A 14020-nucleotide genomic window follows, 5' to 3' on the forward strand; every position below is an offset into this window, starting at 1 on the left:
AGAGATGCCCCCTGAACAACGAACTACCACTAGTGTCCAGGCTGAGTGGCTGCTTTCAGCTGCCACCACCAGACATGTTTCTGGACCCCTGGGTCGAGAGCCTGCTGCTCTCGGGGTCCAGGATGGGGAAGCTTAAAAGGCTTGCCGCCTAAGTGAGCTTTCCCAGGCCTCTTACTGCTTTCAGCAACGGGTCTCCACTGGTTCTAACCCCCACTTTGGGCGGGAGAATCGGCAAGGATAAACAAGTGAGGAAGAGAGGTGTGCCCACCTCTGGCAACTCCACCCCTCAGGTGGGGGAGGCGAGTTGAAGCTAAACTCTCCGTCCCCAACATCTTGCAGATGGGGGGACCTAGCCAACCAGGGTAAGGCTCATGCCCCCTACCACTGGAGGGTGGCATAATAGGGGTGTACCCACCCCAGGGAAGGGACCCATTGGTCCCAACCTTTTACCTACCCGTTACACCCCAAAATCTAGTATTTAGGGGCAGCCCTGAACTTTGCTTCCTCAGGCAAGAAACCAGAAGAAGAAAATAAGAAGGACCGAACAGCCGTGCCGAAGCTTACAAGAGGAGGTGTGTCCTGCAGCCTCAAGAACCCCGAAGACCTGCCCTGTCTTCAAAAGAAAAGACTCTCCTGTGAACACCGGATTTGTTCAACAACAGACTCCAAATCTGCCAAAGTCAGCACGTCTGCACCAGTCTGCACCCGACTCCACACAGTTCGAGTTAGAGTGGCCAAACACCAAGAGAAGGTCTCCCCAGCGATCCTGACCAGAGATCCGGTGACCCCTCACCTACCTCAAGCCAACAGCTGAAGCCTGCAGCCTCAAACTGCAAGGTCACCCCAACCACGAGTTGGTAAGAAGATCCGACCCTAAAAGGCACCCTGCACTGGACGCCCGAAGCCTTGAGCAGTCCAACCGACGGTGCCTAATCAACCCCTAGCATCCCAACTTACCTCTCCAAGTGGTGTCGTCCCTGAGCCTGCAGTGCATTTGCAAACTGGCGACTCCTCTTTGAAAGCTACAGGACGCCCGTCACCAGAACAGCACTCTGAACCCGGCCACCCCAGTGCAGCTGAGGGTGCACCTTTTGTGCTGGCTTGAACCCCCATTTGCCCTGAGCTTAAGTCCAGAAACTCCGCTCCCACAACCCAGAGGCCTGCTAGTCTGCAGCCACCAATCGGAGGTCCCCTATCCCCCACTGGATAACATTGGGCTTCAGCACTCTGCACCCAGCCGCCCTAGTGCCGCTAAGGGTGTAACAAGACCATGGTGGACCCATGAGTCTACCCCAGAACACCAACTCCTACAACCAAATACTTACCTTTGAACCGATAACTCTATTTTCCTCCATAGGATATCATTGACTGTTTTTCTGTGAAAAGTTTTTAAGTGTGGAATTGGAAAAATCTATGAAATCCTTTAAAACTGTAACTAAGGGGCGTGACCAATATGGCGGCGAGGGAGGCGCACTGTTCTCGGCTCCTGACCGCCGCCCTTCCATTCCGGCACAGCACACGCCCCCTGGGGCCCACATAGCTTGGGGTGCAGTGGTAGTGGACCGAGGCGGACACTGGACCTGGCCGGTGACCGAAAGTCTGACTCACGCAGCTGGCGAGAGGCTGGGGCCCGGCGATCCCCAGACGTGGGGGATAGCTGCACAGCAGTCGACTCACCGGGGAGGCTGGGTCCGACCAAGTCGGCAGAGGCGTACTGACTGCTCACGGGGCAGAGGTGACAGCGAGAACAGCATCGGAGACCACAGCGACGTCCCGGGTGAGCGCCGAGGGACCCCCGCAGATCGTCGCGGACTACACTGGGCGCGCTGTATCGCGGGGAGCCCCGGCCTAGAGTTTGCCCAAAAGCGGTACAAAAGGGGGTGGTGATGGACGGAGCATCTGAACCAATCATATACTCACACCCAGTCAAAAGATCTGGGTTTGATCCATCACCGTTCTTTAGCCCACTCTGCCACCCCAGTTCAGACATGGCTATATGCAAATCAGTCTGACCCTGTGCCTCATGGGAACAGTCCAGCCCGAACTGCCAAGCCATGCCTTCCCTGGACCGGAAACAAGCTTCCGAGGAACGGTTTCTGGCATTACAGCTGTCTTCAGCCCGGCTTGCTTGAATCCAGTGGCAAAGTGAGCAAGGGACTCACGTCTGAGCATACCCTGCCACACTTGTGGCGGCCAAAAGCGGTACAAAAGGGGGTGGTGATTGCCGGAGCATCTGAACCAATCAAACACTCACACACAGTCAAAAGATCTGGGTTTGATCCATCACCGTTCTTTAGCCCACTCTGCCACCCCAGTTTAGACATGGTTATATGCAAATCAGTCTGACCCTGTGCCTCATGGGAACAGTCCAGCCCGAACTGCCAAGCCATGCCTTCCTTGGACCGGAAATAAGCTTCCGAGGACCGGTTTCTGGTATTACAGCCGTCTTCAGCCCGGCTTGCTTGAATCCAGTGGCAAAGTGAGCAAGGGACTCACGTCTGAGCATACCCTGCCACACTTGTGGTGGCCAAAAGCGGTACAAAAGGGGGTGGTGATGGACGGAGCATCTGAACCAATCAAACACTCGCCCCCAGTCAAAAGATCTGGGTTTGATCCATCACCGTTCTTTAGCCCACTCTGCCACCCCAGTTCAGACATGGCTATATGCAAATCAGTCTGACCCTGTGCCTCATGGGAACAGTCCAGCCCGAACTGCCAAGCCATGCCTTCCCTGGACCGGAAACAAGCTTCCGAGGATTGGTTTCTGGCATTACAGCCGTCTTCAGCCCGCCTTGCTTGAATCCAGTGGCAAAGTGAGCAAGGGACTGTTCCCATGAGGCACAGGGTCAGACTGATTTGCATATAGCCATGTCTGAACTGGGGTGGCCGAGTGAGCTAAAGAATGGTAATGGATTAAACCCAGATCAGTTGACTGGGGGTGAGTGTTTGATTTGCTCAAGCGCTCCGTCCATCATCCCCTTTTGTATCGCTTTAGAGTTTGCCCAAGCCGGCGAGGGGCGTGCGGACCCCAGCGGCGCGTCACGCGAGCCCGCGGCTTCGGAGGCGCACAGCCTAGTGGGCCTGACTGCCCCAGCCCTCCAGACTAGGCCGGTAGCGGGGCAAAGACTGCTAGAGGTACCACCTGCGAAGACACCCCGGAGGCGACTACAGGTGGGGGTGTACCGACCCCGGAGTTTCCTGCCCGACACGAGGTGAGCGACCACTGCAGCGGCGATGGGCACGGTCGTGACCTAAATGCATGAATACTAGGGACTGACTTAAGAGGCTTGATTAAGGAAGGGGGCCAAACTCTGGGATCCTCTTGGCGAACCGGCAACGCTGACAGCGCCTACCTTGGGAACGGAGAGGGGACCGGGGGAGCCCTTCGGGGTGGCGCGAGGGCATCCAGGCGACGGGTGCCTGCCGCGCAGCAGCCAGTGGAAGATCAGATCAGGGTCCCCCCCCTCTGGAAGCAAGCAGCAGTGGATTCCGGACAGCTTGAGGCGCTGAACGCCAGGGGGGCAACGGCCGTGGATGGACATCGGAGGCAGCCCCCCCTGCTCACATGTGCCACTGGCTGGGACGGACATAGGACGCAGGTGAGCCCACTCCAATGGGGCTGCCGCTGGGAGCGTGAGGTGTTGCACAAATAAGTTTGGTTGTATGGACGGTGACGGAGGACGTCCCGGCCCCATCTGCCGCACGAGCGGCGAGCCGCCGGCCTACAGCCCAGCGCCAGGTCCACGGGCACCCGCGCAGCCCAGAGACAAAAGATACCTTTCCCATCAACGGAGAGTCTCACCTTGTTACCTGGGGAAGTTTGCAGAGGTCGCCCGAGAGATTGCGGAGGGGCTGGGTGCCCCTGTCCTGCCGGTCCCACCCAAGGAGCCACTGGTTCGGTCATCAGCTCACTGCGGCGCACCTGGGTGGTGGCTGCACAACATGTCCAGAGCCGGGAACAATAAGCAAAAGCCCCTTAGGGACATTTTTGGCCACTCTCAGTCCATACCTAACGTCTGCAACGCCTGAGGCGGGAACTTCGAAGCCTCCCACAGCCACCGGGGATGAGCCCATTACGAAGGCCTTCTTGGAGTCGCTCTTCCTAATCCTTAGGGGGGGACATTCAATCGGTGAAGGCGGAATTTGCCTCTGAAATCAGAGAAGTTCGCAGGGACGTGGATTGTGTAGGTGAGAGAGTGGCGGCTCTCGTGGAGAAAAGCGACGCCACAGTATCCAACATCACCTTGCTCCAGCAAGAGGTCATCCGACTTCAAGACCAGAATGTGGACATGCAAACGCATGTGGAGCATCGTGAAAACCGGTCCAGCAGACACAACATTAGGATCCGCGGAGTTAAGCCCTCATATGACACCTGTGATCTCTTCACATTCACGCAGGGCCTCTTCCGCCACATTCTCGGGGAATCACAGGACACGGATGTTGTTCTGGACAGGGTGCATAGAGTGGGGCCGCCACGTGCCCCTAACGCTCCACCAGCGGACATTTTAGTGTGCGTCCAGGACTTTAAGATCAAGGAAGCCATCCTCGCTAAAGCAAGAACCCTCCACCCCATCTCATTCCAGGGTCACTCCCCTGTGTTGTATCAGAGCGTGGCTCTGATTATCCTGCAATGACTGAAGCAGTTCCGCCCAGTGACTGAGCATCTCCGACAGCAGGGTGTATCATATTTCTGGGGGCATCCTTTTCGCCTTATCTTTTGCCACGAAGGTCGTCTATACCACCTTCGCTCCTTGGTGGAAGCATGCCGCGTCCTGGGTCTAGCGGCGCCAAGCTAGGACGACGATGAACTCAGCGTTACCTCGGGACCTGAGACGTCCCCATCGGGATGGCAGCGCCAGATTAGATGACGGCGCCCCCAGCGTCCACACAACGCGGAGATTGCCAGAGGTCAGCAGGAAGCACTGACGGCGGCCACCGAAGCTCTTGCCGGAGAAGATTCCACTGTCAAATGACTGCCCCACTGCATTGACCCCTCCATTTGTCCAATTGCTGGGTTTGGGAGGGCGGAGGGTGCCTCCTTTTGGTTCCACGACAACTCAGTACGTCTCAGGACGACGGACTATTTCGTTTTTTTGGTAAAAGTTCTTGGATTTTGTTTTTGGGTTTGGGATCCCTTGTCCACCTCCCCTGATTGCCCTTTGACAGTTTTTGCCTCATGTTATGCTGGCCGGCCCTTATGTATTACGTCTGGCCCTGACATTAGCCCCCTGATGACACACAACTCTCTTAAAATCCTTACACTTAATGTGAGGGACTTGAACAATCCAATCAAACGCAGTGCTCTCCTCCATTATCTAGAACACTCGAAGGCAGACATCTGTCTACTTCAGGAGACTCACCTGCTTTCCAAAGATCACCACAGATTGCGGTCTAGGGTATTTCCAACACAACTATTTTAATCAAACACGTCGAAATCGGCAGGGGTAGCTATACTGGTATCCCGGTCCTTCTCAGGGAGGGTCATCCAGAAGGTAGCGGAAATTAGGGGTCGCCTACTCGCCTACCAGTTCATGCTTGCGGGACTGACTCTCACTGTAGGTTCCATTTATGCACCCAATGAAGGGCAGACCAAGTTTCTCCTTAAGGCTCTTCGAGAAGCGGCCATGGTTTCGGACAGACACTTATTATTGGTGGGGGGACCTCAACATTGTTATTAATAAAGGGTTGGATCGTTCCTGCCAAAGATCGACCCAAGCAGGCTTTCTTCGACCGGTGGGAGGCGAACTACTCCACGACATTGGGCTGACCGATCTCTGGCGTCCCTTTCACCCACGCACCCGCAGTTACAATTTCTATTCAGGGGCCCACAAGACATATGCGTGATTGGATTATTTCCTTTGCTCCTCATCCCTTCAGAGCCATGCACTAGACACTTACATACTGACGGCCTCCCTCTCGGACCAATCCCCTGTCCTTGCCACTTTTTCGGCTCCCGCTCTCGCCGCGCCCTTGCAGACACTGGTGCATGTGTGACACACTGCTACATCTCCCACCAGTGATTGCCCAAATCCAGAAAGCCATTGCGGACTAGATCACCCTTAACTCCAACACTTCCCTAGGAACTCAATGGGCAGCTTTAAAGGCGGTCCTTAGAGGAGAATGCATAGCGATCTCCTCAGCTCACAATCGGGAGAGAGACCGGAAGAGAGCGGAACTCACACACAGGGTTGCAGAGCTTGAGCAGTTGCACCAACGAACCGGCGCTTCTCATGCATGGCGCCAGCTCTGTGTGGAACGGAAACAGCTGGCTGCTCTGGACCAACTCTGCGCTCCCTCTTTATCGAATTATATAGCTTTGCCCAGGGATCGGGCTTCAAAATCAATATGGACAAATCTGTGGCCCTTAATATCTCCCTCTCTGAGCACACCCTAAATCACCTCCAGGAGGAACACCCGATGCAGTGGGCGATGGCCGCGATCCCATACTTAGGCGTCCAGCTCGCCCCCACCATTCAGGCTACATCCGACATCAATTACTCTGATCTCCGTGCTCGCATTCGCAAAGAACTTACTAGGTGGAAACACTGCCCGATGTCCTGACTAGGAAGAATTGCAGCTACGAAAAGGACTATACTTCCTCAAATGTTATACATCTTCCAAACCCTTCCACTTCGGCCCCCTCAAGGTTGGATTCAACAAACTCAAGCGGACCTATCGTGCTTCATCTGGCATGGACGTAAGCCCCGATTCTGGCACCAGGTTGAGGTCCTGCCACCAGAGAGGGGAGGGGTGCGGGTTCCCGACCTCCAGCTATACTTCCGTGCCGCTCAGCTTAGGTACCTAGTGGAGTGGCAACGTTTGGAGTCGGAGAAGCATTGGCTGTTCTAGGACCAGGCGGTGGCGGGCAGGCCACTGCAGGGGGTCCCCTTCCTCTCCAAACACCATTGCCCAGCCGATCTCTATGCCTCATACATCACTAGCACCACTTTAGACTCTTGGGACCGCACCAACATCTCGGCACAGCTGACCACCTTGCCATCACCCCTCACACTGATCTTTGACAATCCGGAATTCCAACCTGGCACGGATAGCCGGGCCTTTCATGCTTGGAGAGCTTCCCCCTGTAGATCCTAAGGCCACCTTTTTGACCTGGAGGGAGTCATTCCATTTCCGCAGCTCAGGGAATACTACGGTCTTGCAGAGAAGGAGTGTTTGCCATACCTCCAGATTAGACACTGGGCACTACACCCACATATTAAACCGCAAGCACAGCGCCTTCTATCTCCCTATGAAAAGTCGCTGATAACACGCACCTTAGACAAAAAAATCATCTCTGACCTTTATAAAATGCTCCTTGCCAACACCACCCACACATATAATGCGGGCCGAGCCCGTTGGGAGAGTGACCTGGGGAGAACCCTGAGCCATAAGGATTGGGAGGGCATTTACCATAGGGCACGACACTCGGCCTACCATATGGGCCTCACAGAAACTTTAACTAAGATTGTCACCTATTGGTATTACACGCAGGAGCGCATACACCAGTTTGACCCCCCGCGGAGTGACTTATGCTGGAGAGGTTGCGGGGAGGTGGGCACGTTGGAACACATCCTTTGGAGCTGCACCCGCATACAACCATACTGGTCACAGGTCCTCGACAAAATAATTTACATTTTGAGACCCAGCTCCTTCGCTTCCCCTCCTACATCCTCCTGAGTTTGCCCAACCCGCTGACGTACCCACTCAAATTCAGGCTGTCTTCAGAGACTCTGGCATGTGGTGGGTATGGAAAAGCTCACCCTCACACTGGCCCGTAGTTGGTCGGAGTTTCCCGAACTATGGCGTCCCTTCCTGACTCTCCTGGTAACGGAGTTTCGAGAGCTGACATGCCCTAGATATCTCCGATTGCTGCGTCTCCCAGACACGCAGCTTCCGAGCAAAGACTCCACGGGACATCGTAGACGGCGCCGCTGATCAGTATACTGCCACTCTTTTTGTTTATCTTTCTCACCCCCCCTCTTTGTTTCTGGTGGACGAGGGGTGGGTGGGATGGGTGGAGGGTAGGGAAGGGGAGGGTGGTCGGAGGGGGGTTCTCACTTCTGTTCTTCCTTTGTAATGTCCATTGACCAACTCCATGCTTATTGCCTGTGGTAATGATGTGTATTGCGACCATGTGGTCTCTTCCGCACGATGATAGAGGAGGTGAGGGTCTTGTTTTCCCTACCTGTTTGAATTTCAATAAAGAGATTTAAACCATAAAACTGTAACTAAATAACCAAAATGCTTTTACTTACCTGTTTACAGGAAATATCTCAGTGCAGTATCCAGGTATACTGCACTGTGTAAGAAAAGTAATCTGTAAAGTAATCTACTTGACATTTTAGTAAAAAGCCAACACAAAGTATATGTACAGTATTTCAAAAGCATTGCATTGCAAGTAGCTCTACTCTAATCATATCAAAGTGCATATACAATTGCAATTCAAACTGTTTACAAACTGCATTACTACTGTAAAGTATTTATTGCTTACCTGTGCCAGGCTTGTGTGGTTCTAGAAAATCAAATAACTAAAAGAATATTTTTATACAAAACCAATTGGTCTGAAGTTCAGTCTTTGAGTGTGAGGTATCATTTGCTGATTGAGTGTGTACAACAAATGCTGACCACTACCCTATGATACAGCCTTACTGCTCAGGCCACACTACCACAAATAGAGAGTAAGGTGCCATCTAATTTTACCTCTGCCTACCTTTGGGATTCCACTGGACTCTGTGCACACTATACCTCACTTTGGTATAGTATATACAGAGCCAGCTTCCAACACTACATGAACTGAAAACGGCATCTCTCTTTTTGGTGTCTTGGCGCATGCCTTGCTGGATGTGTCAAACAGTCAGAAAGTTATTTGTAAATATCAGGCTTGTAATTAAATGAGCTGTTGAGTGAATCGCTGTAAGTGCCATGATGAAGTCTTAATTGCTAGAGCACAGAGTGCTGTGCAAGAAATGGTAAAAACAACACTAAGGTCCATATTAAACATTTTCCTAGGCCCCTGCAGAATGCAAGGAGGTGCAGATGCAATACAATGCTAACATGTGCAAGCTGAGCATTAAAGGAACGAAACTTCAAACATCTACAGGATTTGATGCTAAGCCATACCTACCAAACATTGTGCAACGTTGAGCAACCTATCTATGCATGAAATGCCAAATCAAAACAGACACAAACTATGTGTGTAGAAGCTGAACATTACATAAGTAAGCCAAAAGGCTTCCACTCCAATGACACATATAAAAGATTTAGGCCACAACTAAGGATTCACAAAAATGTGGTATACTGCCAGCACCACTCACTCTATGTACTAAACCCACAACAAAGAGTGATCCACTGTTTGTATAATGACAGCATGCTAGGTCTGCTTCTCTGGGTCACAGGACAGATTCACGACCTTACTCTTGACAAGGTAAATGCCAATGTTTCTGCTCATACACTAAGTTAGAGTGAGTCTAGGGCCAAAAATCAGGATACTTGATACATTCAACCGGGCACTCAAGACAAGGAAAACCATTTGTACACCATGCAGGGCACATTTCTGCACCAACAGTACTTTTCTTTATTTCTTTAATTATAGGGTTTTCATGCGAAGCAGGAGAAAAAGGATCACAGTTTGGAAATTTTGGGGGTTCTCAATCATTACTTGGTTGGTAAGAAGTCCATTAGGAAGTAAAATTGGTATTCATCCATGTTAGACCCGTCTGCTTCTGAGAGTCCCCTCACCACTATGATTTCTTTTGTTCCCCTGTACCTCCCAAAATTTGTCGTTTTTTATTTGTCTACCAGGACTTTTTATGTGTTGTTTCATGGGGTTAGATGTTCCTTGACGCCCAGTTGTTCACAAGGTTTGTGGCACCTATTTACAAAGGCGCCTGGCCCAAACCTGTGGCATTACAAGCTGGGGTTGTCAACCTGTGTAAATGAACTTAAAATGGTGGACACCCTTTTTCCTCATGTGAAGTGACTCCCATTGGAGCCTTCATGAACCCTGGCCTTTTGAGGTTTTGGCGCCCTTTGGTTGGCGCGCATTTCTGACAGGAATTCCTTTATTTTCCTCAGATACACAAAATGGCTGCTCTAGAACCCCAGTACGGTGGCTGTGAGTGTCCTACATACCCCTCAAGAGTGCCATGTCATTGTCACAGCCAGAGAAGGTTCTAGAACCTTCTGGCTCGTGCCAGTACCCCAGGGCACTGGCTATATAAGGCCCAGTCCCTGGCGGCCATTTTAGATTAGATGGGATTCGACTAGAGAAGAAGAGATTCCAGACTTGACACCAGATTGACACCTGCCCTGTTGACCCCTGAGGTGGCTGGTAGCGCAGGCAGTAGAGCAGCAAAGGGTTGCTGGCGTTGTGTCTGACTGGCGTTCCAGTCAGCTACGTGAGAAGTGATCTAGCGCCTACAGCGCCTGCCCAGCGAGTACCTCATTGCCCCCAAAGACTGTGGCCAGAATCGTGTGCCTCTCCGCCCCCCCTCCCCCGGTGGTGAACTGTGATCGACTTATCGAGTCGCGAGGCGAGAGCAAGTTCGCCGCGACCGCGATCGTCAGCTGTGCCCCCTTCGCGACAGGTGCCTCTAGAGGGGAGCTCGGACGTCTCCGAGCCCCACCAGCGTAGAGTGCTTCCTGCGCAGATTGAAGGTGAGGTGGTGCGCCGGGGCGGGGAAAGGCCGGCCTTCGTTGGGCGGGACTAGCGTCTTCGCCACTCCCCAGTGACCCGGGCGCTGTAGCTGTGGGCGGGAACCACCCTGTGTGCGGAAGTCGGAGGGAGGACCGTGGAGCCCCTGAGAGCCCCGTCGTTCACGAGAGGAGTGCTGTGCCCGACTGAATCGTATCTTGATTGCAGCCGATGTGAGGTGGGCCAGTTTCCTCATAGTGAATGCAGCGTTGTGAAGGAACTGTGAACCGGCATTTACTTGACTGTGCGCGAAGGTTGTGTGACCTCTCCGGCAGCCCGTTCGTCAGTCTAGTGACTTTGAACTGGTGCCGCCTGTGCTCAAGTGGTGCTAAAGCCCATAGGCGCGCATAGACCCCACCGGCAAAGCAGAGATCCTATCCCGGTGACCGCCAAGTGCAAATGATGTATTGACTGTGTTTCCTTGCCTTCTAGATATACGCGCATACGCCTTGAGTGATTATTAAAGAGTCCCAAACCTTATTTTGTGCTCAGAGAAGCCGTATACCTGGTCATTGAAAACAGCATAAACTGTAAGAGTTATCTTTCCCATTTGAAACGTATTGCAGATGTAATGATTCTAAAGTATTTAATTGGTGGCAGCGATACCAGAAGAAACATGTGGTTGTTTATTTAAATGAACCAATATTTATTGTGATATTTATTTCTGAAGTTATTCTATTTATTAATACTATTTATTACCAGAACTGTATGACCAAAAGAAATGTATATGTGCTTTCCCAGTCAACCCTATTTACAACAAAGAACTTTTATATAAAGGAATCGTATTTTTATACAGCAGTGGTGTGGTGTCCTTCTTTTTGGTGTGGATGTACAAGGAGTTATTATTGGGTCAGAGCCGGCTTAACACTACAGCCTTCACTTGCCTTGTCACTTGAGCCAAGCTACCCCCTTTGTGCTGGGCTTGCCCATCGCAGGTCCAACAATCCACATACTCTAGGTCATTTAAAAAAACAGTTGTCTAAGCCAAGCCTTTCTAAAATGTATATGCAGCTCAACCTCTGGGCACTTCTACCCCCCCACCCTCCCCCCCAAATTAGGATACTTTAAAGTTCACTCCAAATTTGGAGAAGGGTGTAATAAATGTAGGCGCAACACAAGGTCCTCACAATAGTCTTATACCTCTTGTTGTCAGTCTTCCACCTGATGACCAACCAGCATGCAGTGCTAAAAAGTTTACTGATGTACATGATCCAAAGGAGAAGGGGCAAGTTACTGTCAAGATTTGCCAGTGGGGCTCACCCCCTCTCCAATTCACCTCTGGTCCTGGGCATTATTGGCTATACTTTCCACCACATGGTTAGAGCTCTGCAAATTAAGATGTTGTCTGCGCCGGTGTGACAGTTGTGATGCTGCCCAGAACTATGGCTGCCACATGTGCTGCCTAGCTGCGAGGCCCCTGCGTAGTCAATTCTGTGCTTCTGAGGGCACCCAAAAATCCATGACAGCATGTCCCATATCAGAGGGAGGTTACAGCGGGATTCAATGATCTACTGCAGGAGATGTGGGTCCTTGATTTATGATCTACTGCAAGATTCGAGGATCCCAATATTTTAGGGTCCACTTTAGGTTTGAGGATCCAGCAGTCTATAAAATCATCCACACCCGGGGCCAGGTGCTTGGCTTTCCTTTCTGTTCAGTTCAAGAGAGGAAGCCTCTACTTGGCCTCTGCTCTTCACCTCTGGCCCTGGTTTTCCAGCTGAGACAATCTTCAAGTCGGATGCTGATTCATCTTCTCATGAGCTTTTCAGCTTTTGGCACATCTTGGAACATTTTCTGCACCATCACTATAGGGAATTTCCCTGCATCAGTCAAACTCTTCTTTAGCCTCTTCCAGCACTATCTTCGGAGGCCTCGGGTTAGAGATTAGTTGGGGAGATTTAGATTTGCTTGGATTGTGAAACTGATGTTAATTCTTAAACCACCCCTTGCACCTACATTCTGGAAATCTGCCTCGCCTTTTAAGTTGTTCAGTAATAACTGTCTCGTGTTTTTGAATAGTTATTTAAAAATCCTGTGTTAACCAGAGACAAGACCAGTCGTAGGATTCCCTTCGCTGTAACAAGATAAAGCTACTGTGCATTGATACAATGAATGTCACTATAACACACCTGTTGCAAGAGTGATTAGATGGTATTTTTTTTTATCAATTTCTTTACAATTTTACCATTCATGTGACATCTATGCAAAATAAAAAAAGTACATGCAACTGAAAATTATTTAGGAGGGAGAATATGTTAGTCTTGAGTTCTGTTGATCCATCACTCATGAGCGACTGCAGAATTCCTTCATATGACAAGATGAGCGACTACAATCCTCCAATGAGGTCTCTTTTGTGCCTTCTCTCATATCCAGATGTTATGAATAGGACAGGCGTGGTGGTGGGTGTAGGGATAACGCCTGTGAGCAGTGTGTCGCCACATGCACCCAGGCTTTAACTTTAAAGATTTTTTTCACTTCAACCGTAAGACTGTGTTCCCTAGATTCTGGGGCTGAGGTGTAAATTAAGATTACAAGAATTACTAAAGTCACTAACTTGTACTTTTGAAGATTACCGGTTGCTTAAATAAATGTAAACACCAAAATATGAACATAATGTAAAAAAAGTTAAGATATACCTTCTCACTGTTCTTTCTGTTATTCCCTTCAATAGCATCTCCAGCACCTGGGTAAATACAGAATATCAATGTGAGATTAAAAAAAGGATGACGAACAGAAGCTGCATGATACGATGTCGAGACCAACCAATGAGAAGAGAAATACAGCAGAAGGCAAGGAAAGGAAGGAGATAGAGTTAGATACAGGAAAGGGGGCTGGAATAAGGAAAGGTAATATTGAGACAGAGAGGGAAGGAAAAACAGTGAAATGACAGAGAGAGAAAGAAAGTTGAAGTGAATGGAAAGTGTCATCAAGAGTAGAGAAAGGAATAGGGGAAGGCAGACGATGAGAAAGCAAAGGAGAGGCGAGTACGGCAGCAACTGGAGATGTAGTAAGACAGAGAGAAGGGAAAAAACTGCATGAAGTGTTGAAACCTCAAAATGAGCAACAGACAGACAGAACGGTGGAATGCCAGACAAAGAAAGATGGGTGAGAAAGATACAGCTCTCAAACAAAACGATGGAAAGAAAGGGCATGAGAGTGGGGAATCAGCAAAATGAAGCCACAAAGAGGCACGAAGGGAGAAATATAGAAAGATTGTAGGAAAACACAACAAGCAAAGTAGAAAGACACGTAGAAAGGTGGGAGGGAAGGAAACCGCAAAACTCTGAGAAACAAAAATGAGGAACAAGAGACAAACAGTAATGGGGG

The 14020-nt window shown here is 50.6% G+C and overlaps 1 protein-coding gene across 2 annotated transcripts in view; it reads right to left on the reverse strand.

Annotated features, from left to right (window-relative positions):
• Window positions 1-14020, reverse strand: part of CASP9 (caspase 9) — a 148296-nt gene that overhangs the window by 91072 nt on the left and 43204 nt on the right. For both annotated transcript variants that reach the window (XM_078642996.1, XM_078642997.1), the window contains exon 4: window positions 13330-13376. In XM_078642996.1, the coding sequence (XP_078499122.1) occupies window positions 13330-13376 (47 nt within the window). The remainder of the gene's footprint in view (window positions 1-13329; window positions 13377-14020) is intronic.

The sequence above is a fragment of the Lissotriton helveticus genome, chromosome 5_1 (assembly GCF_964261635.1).
Source record: "Lissotriton helveticus chromosome 5_1, aLisHel1.1, whole genome shotgun sequence".
NCBI lineage: Eukaryota > Metazoa > Chordata > Amphibia > Caudata > Salamandridae > Lissotriton > Lissotriton helveticus.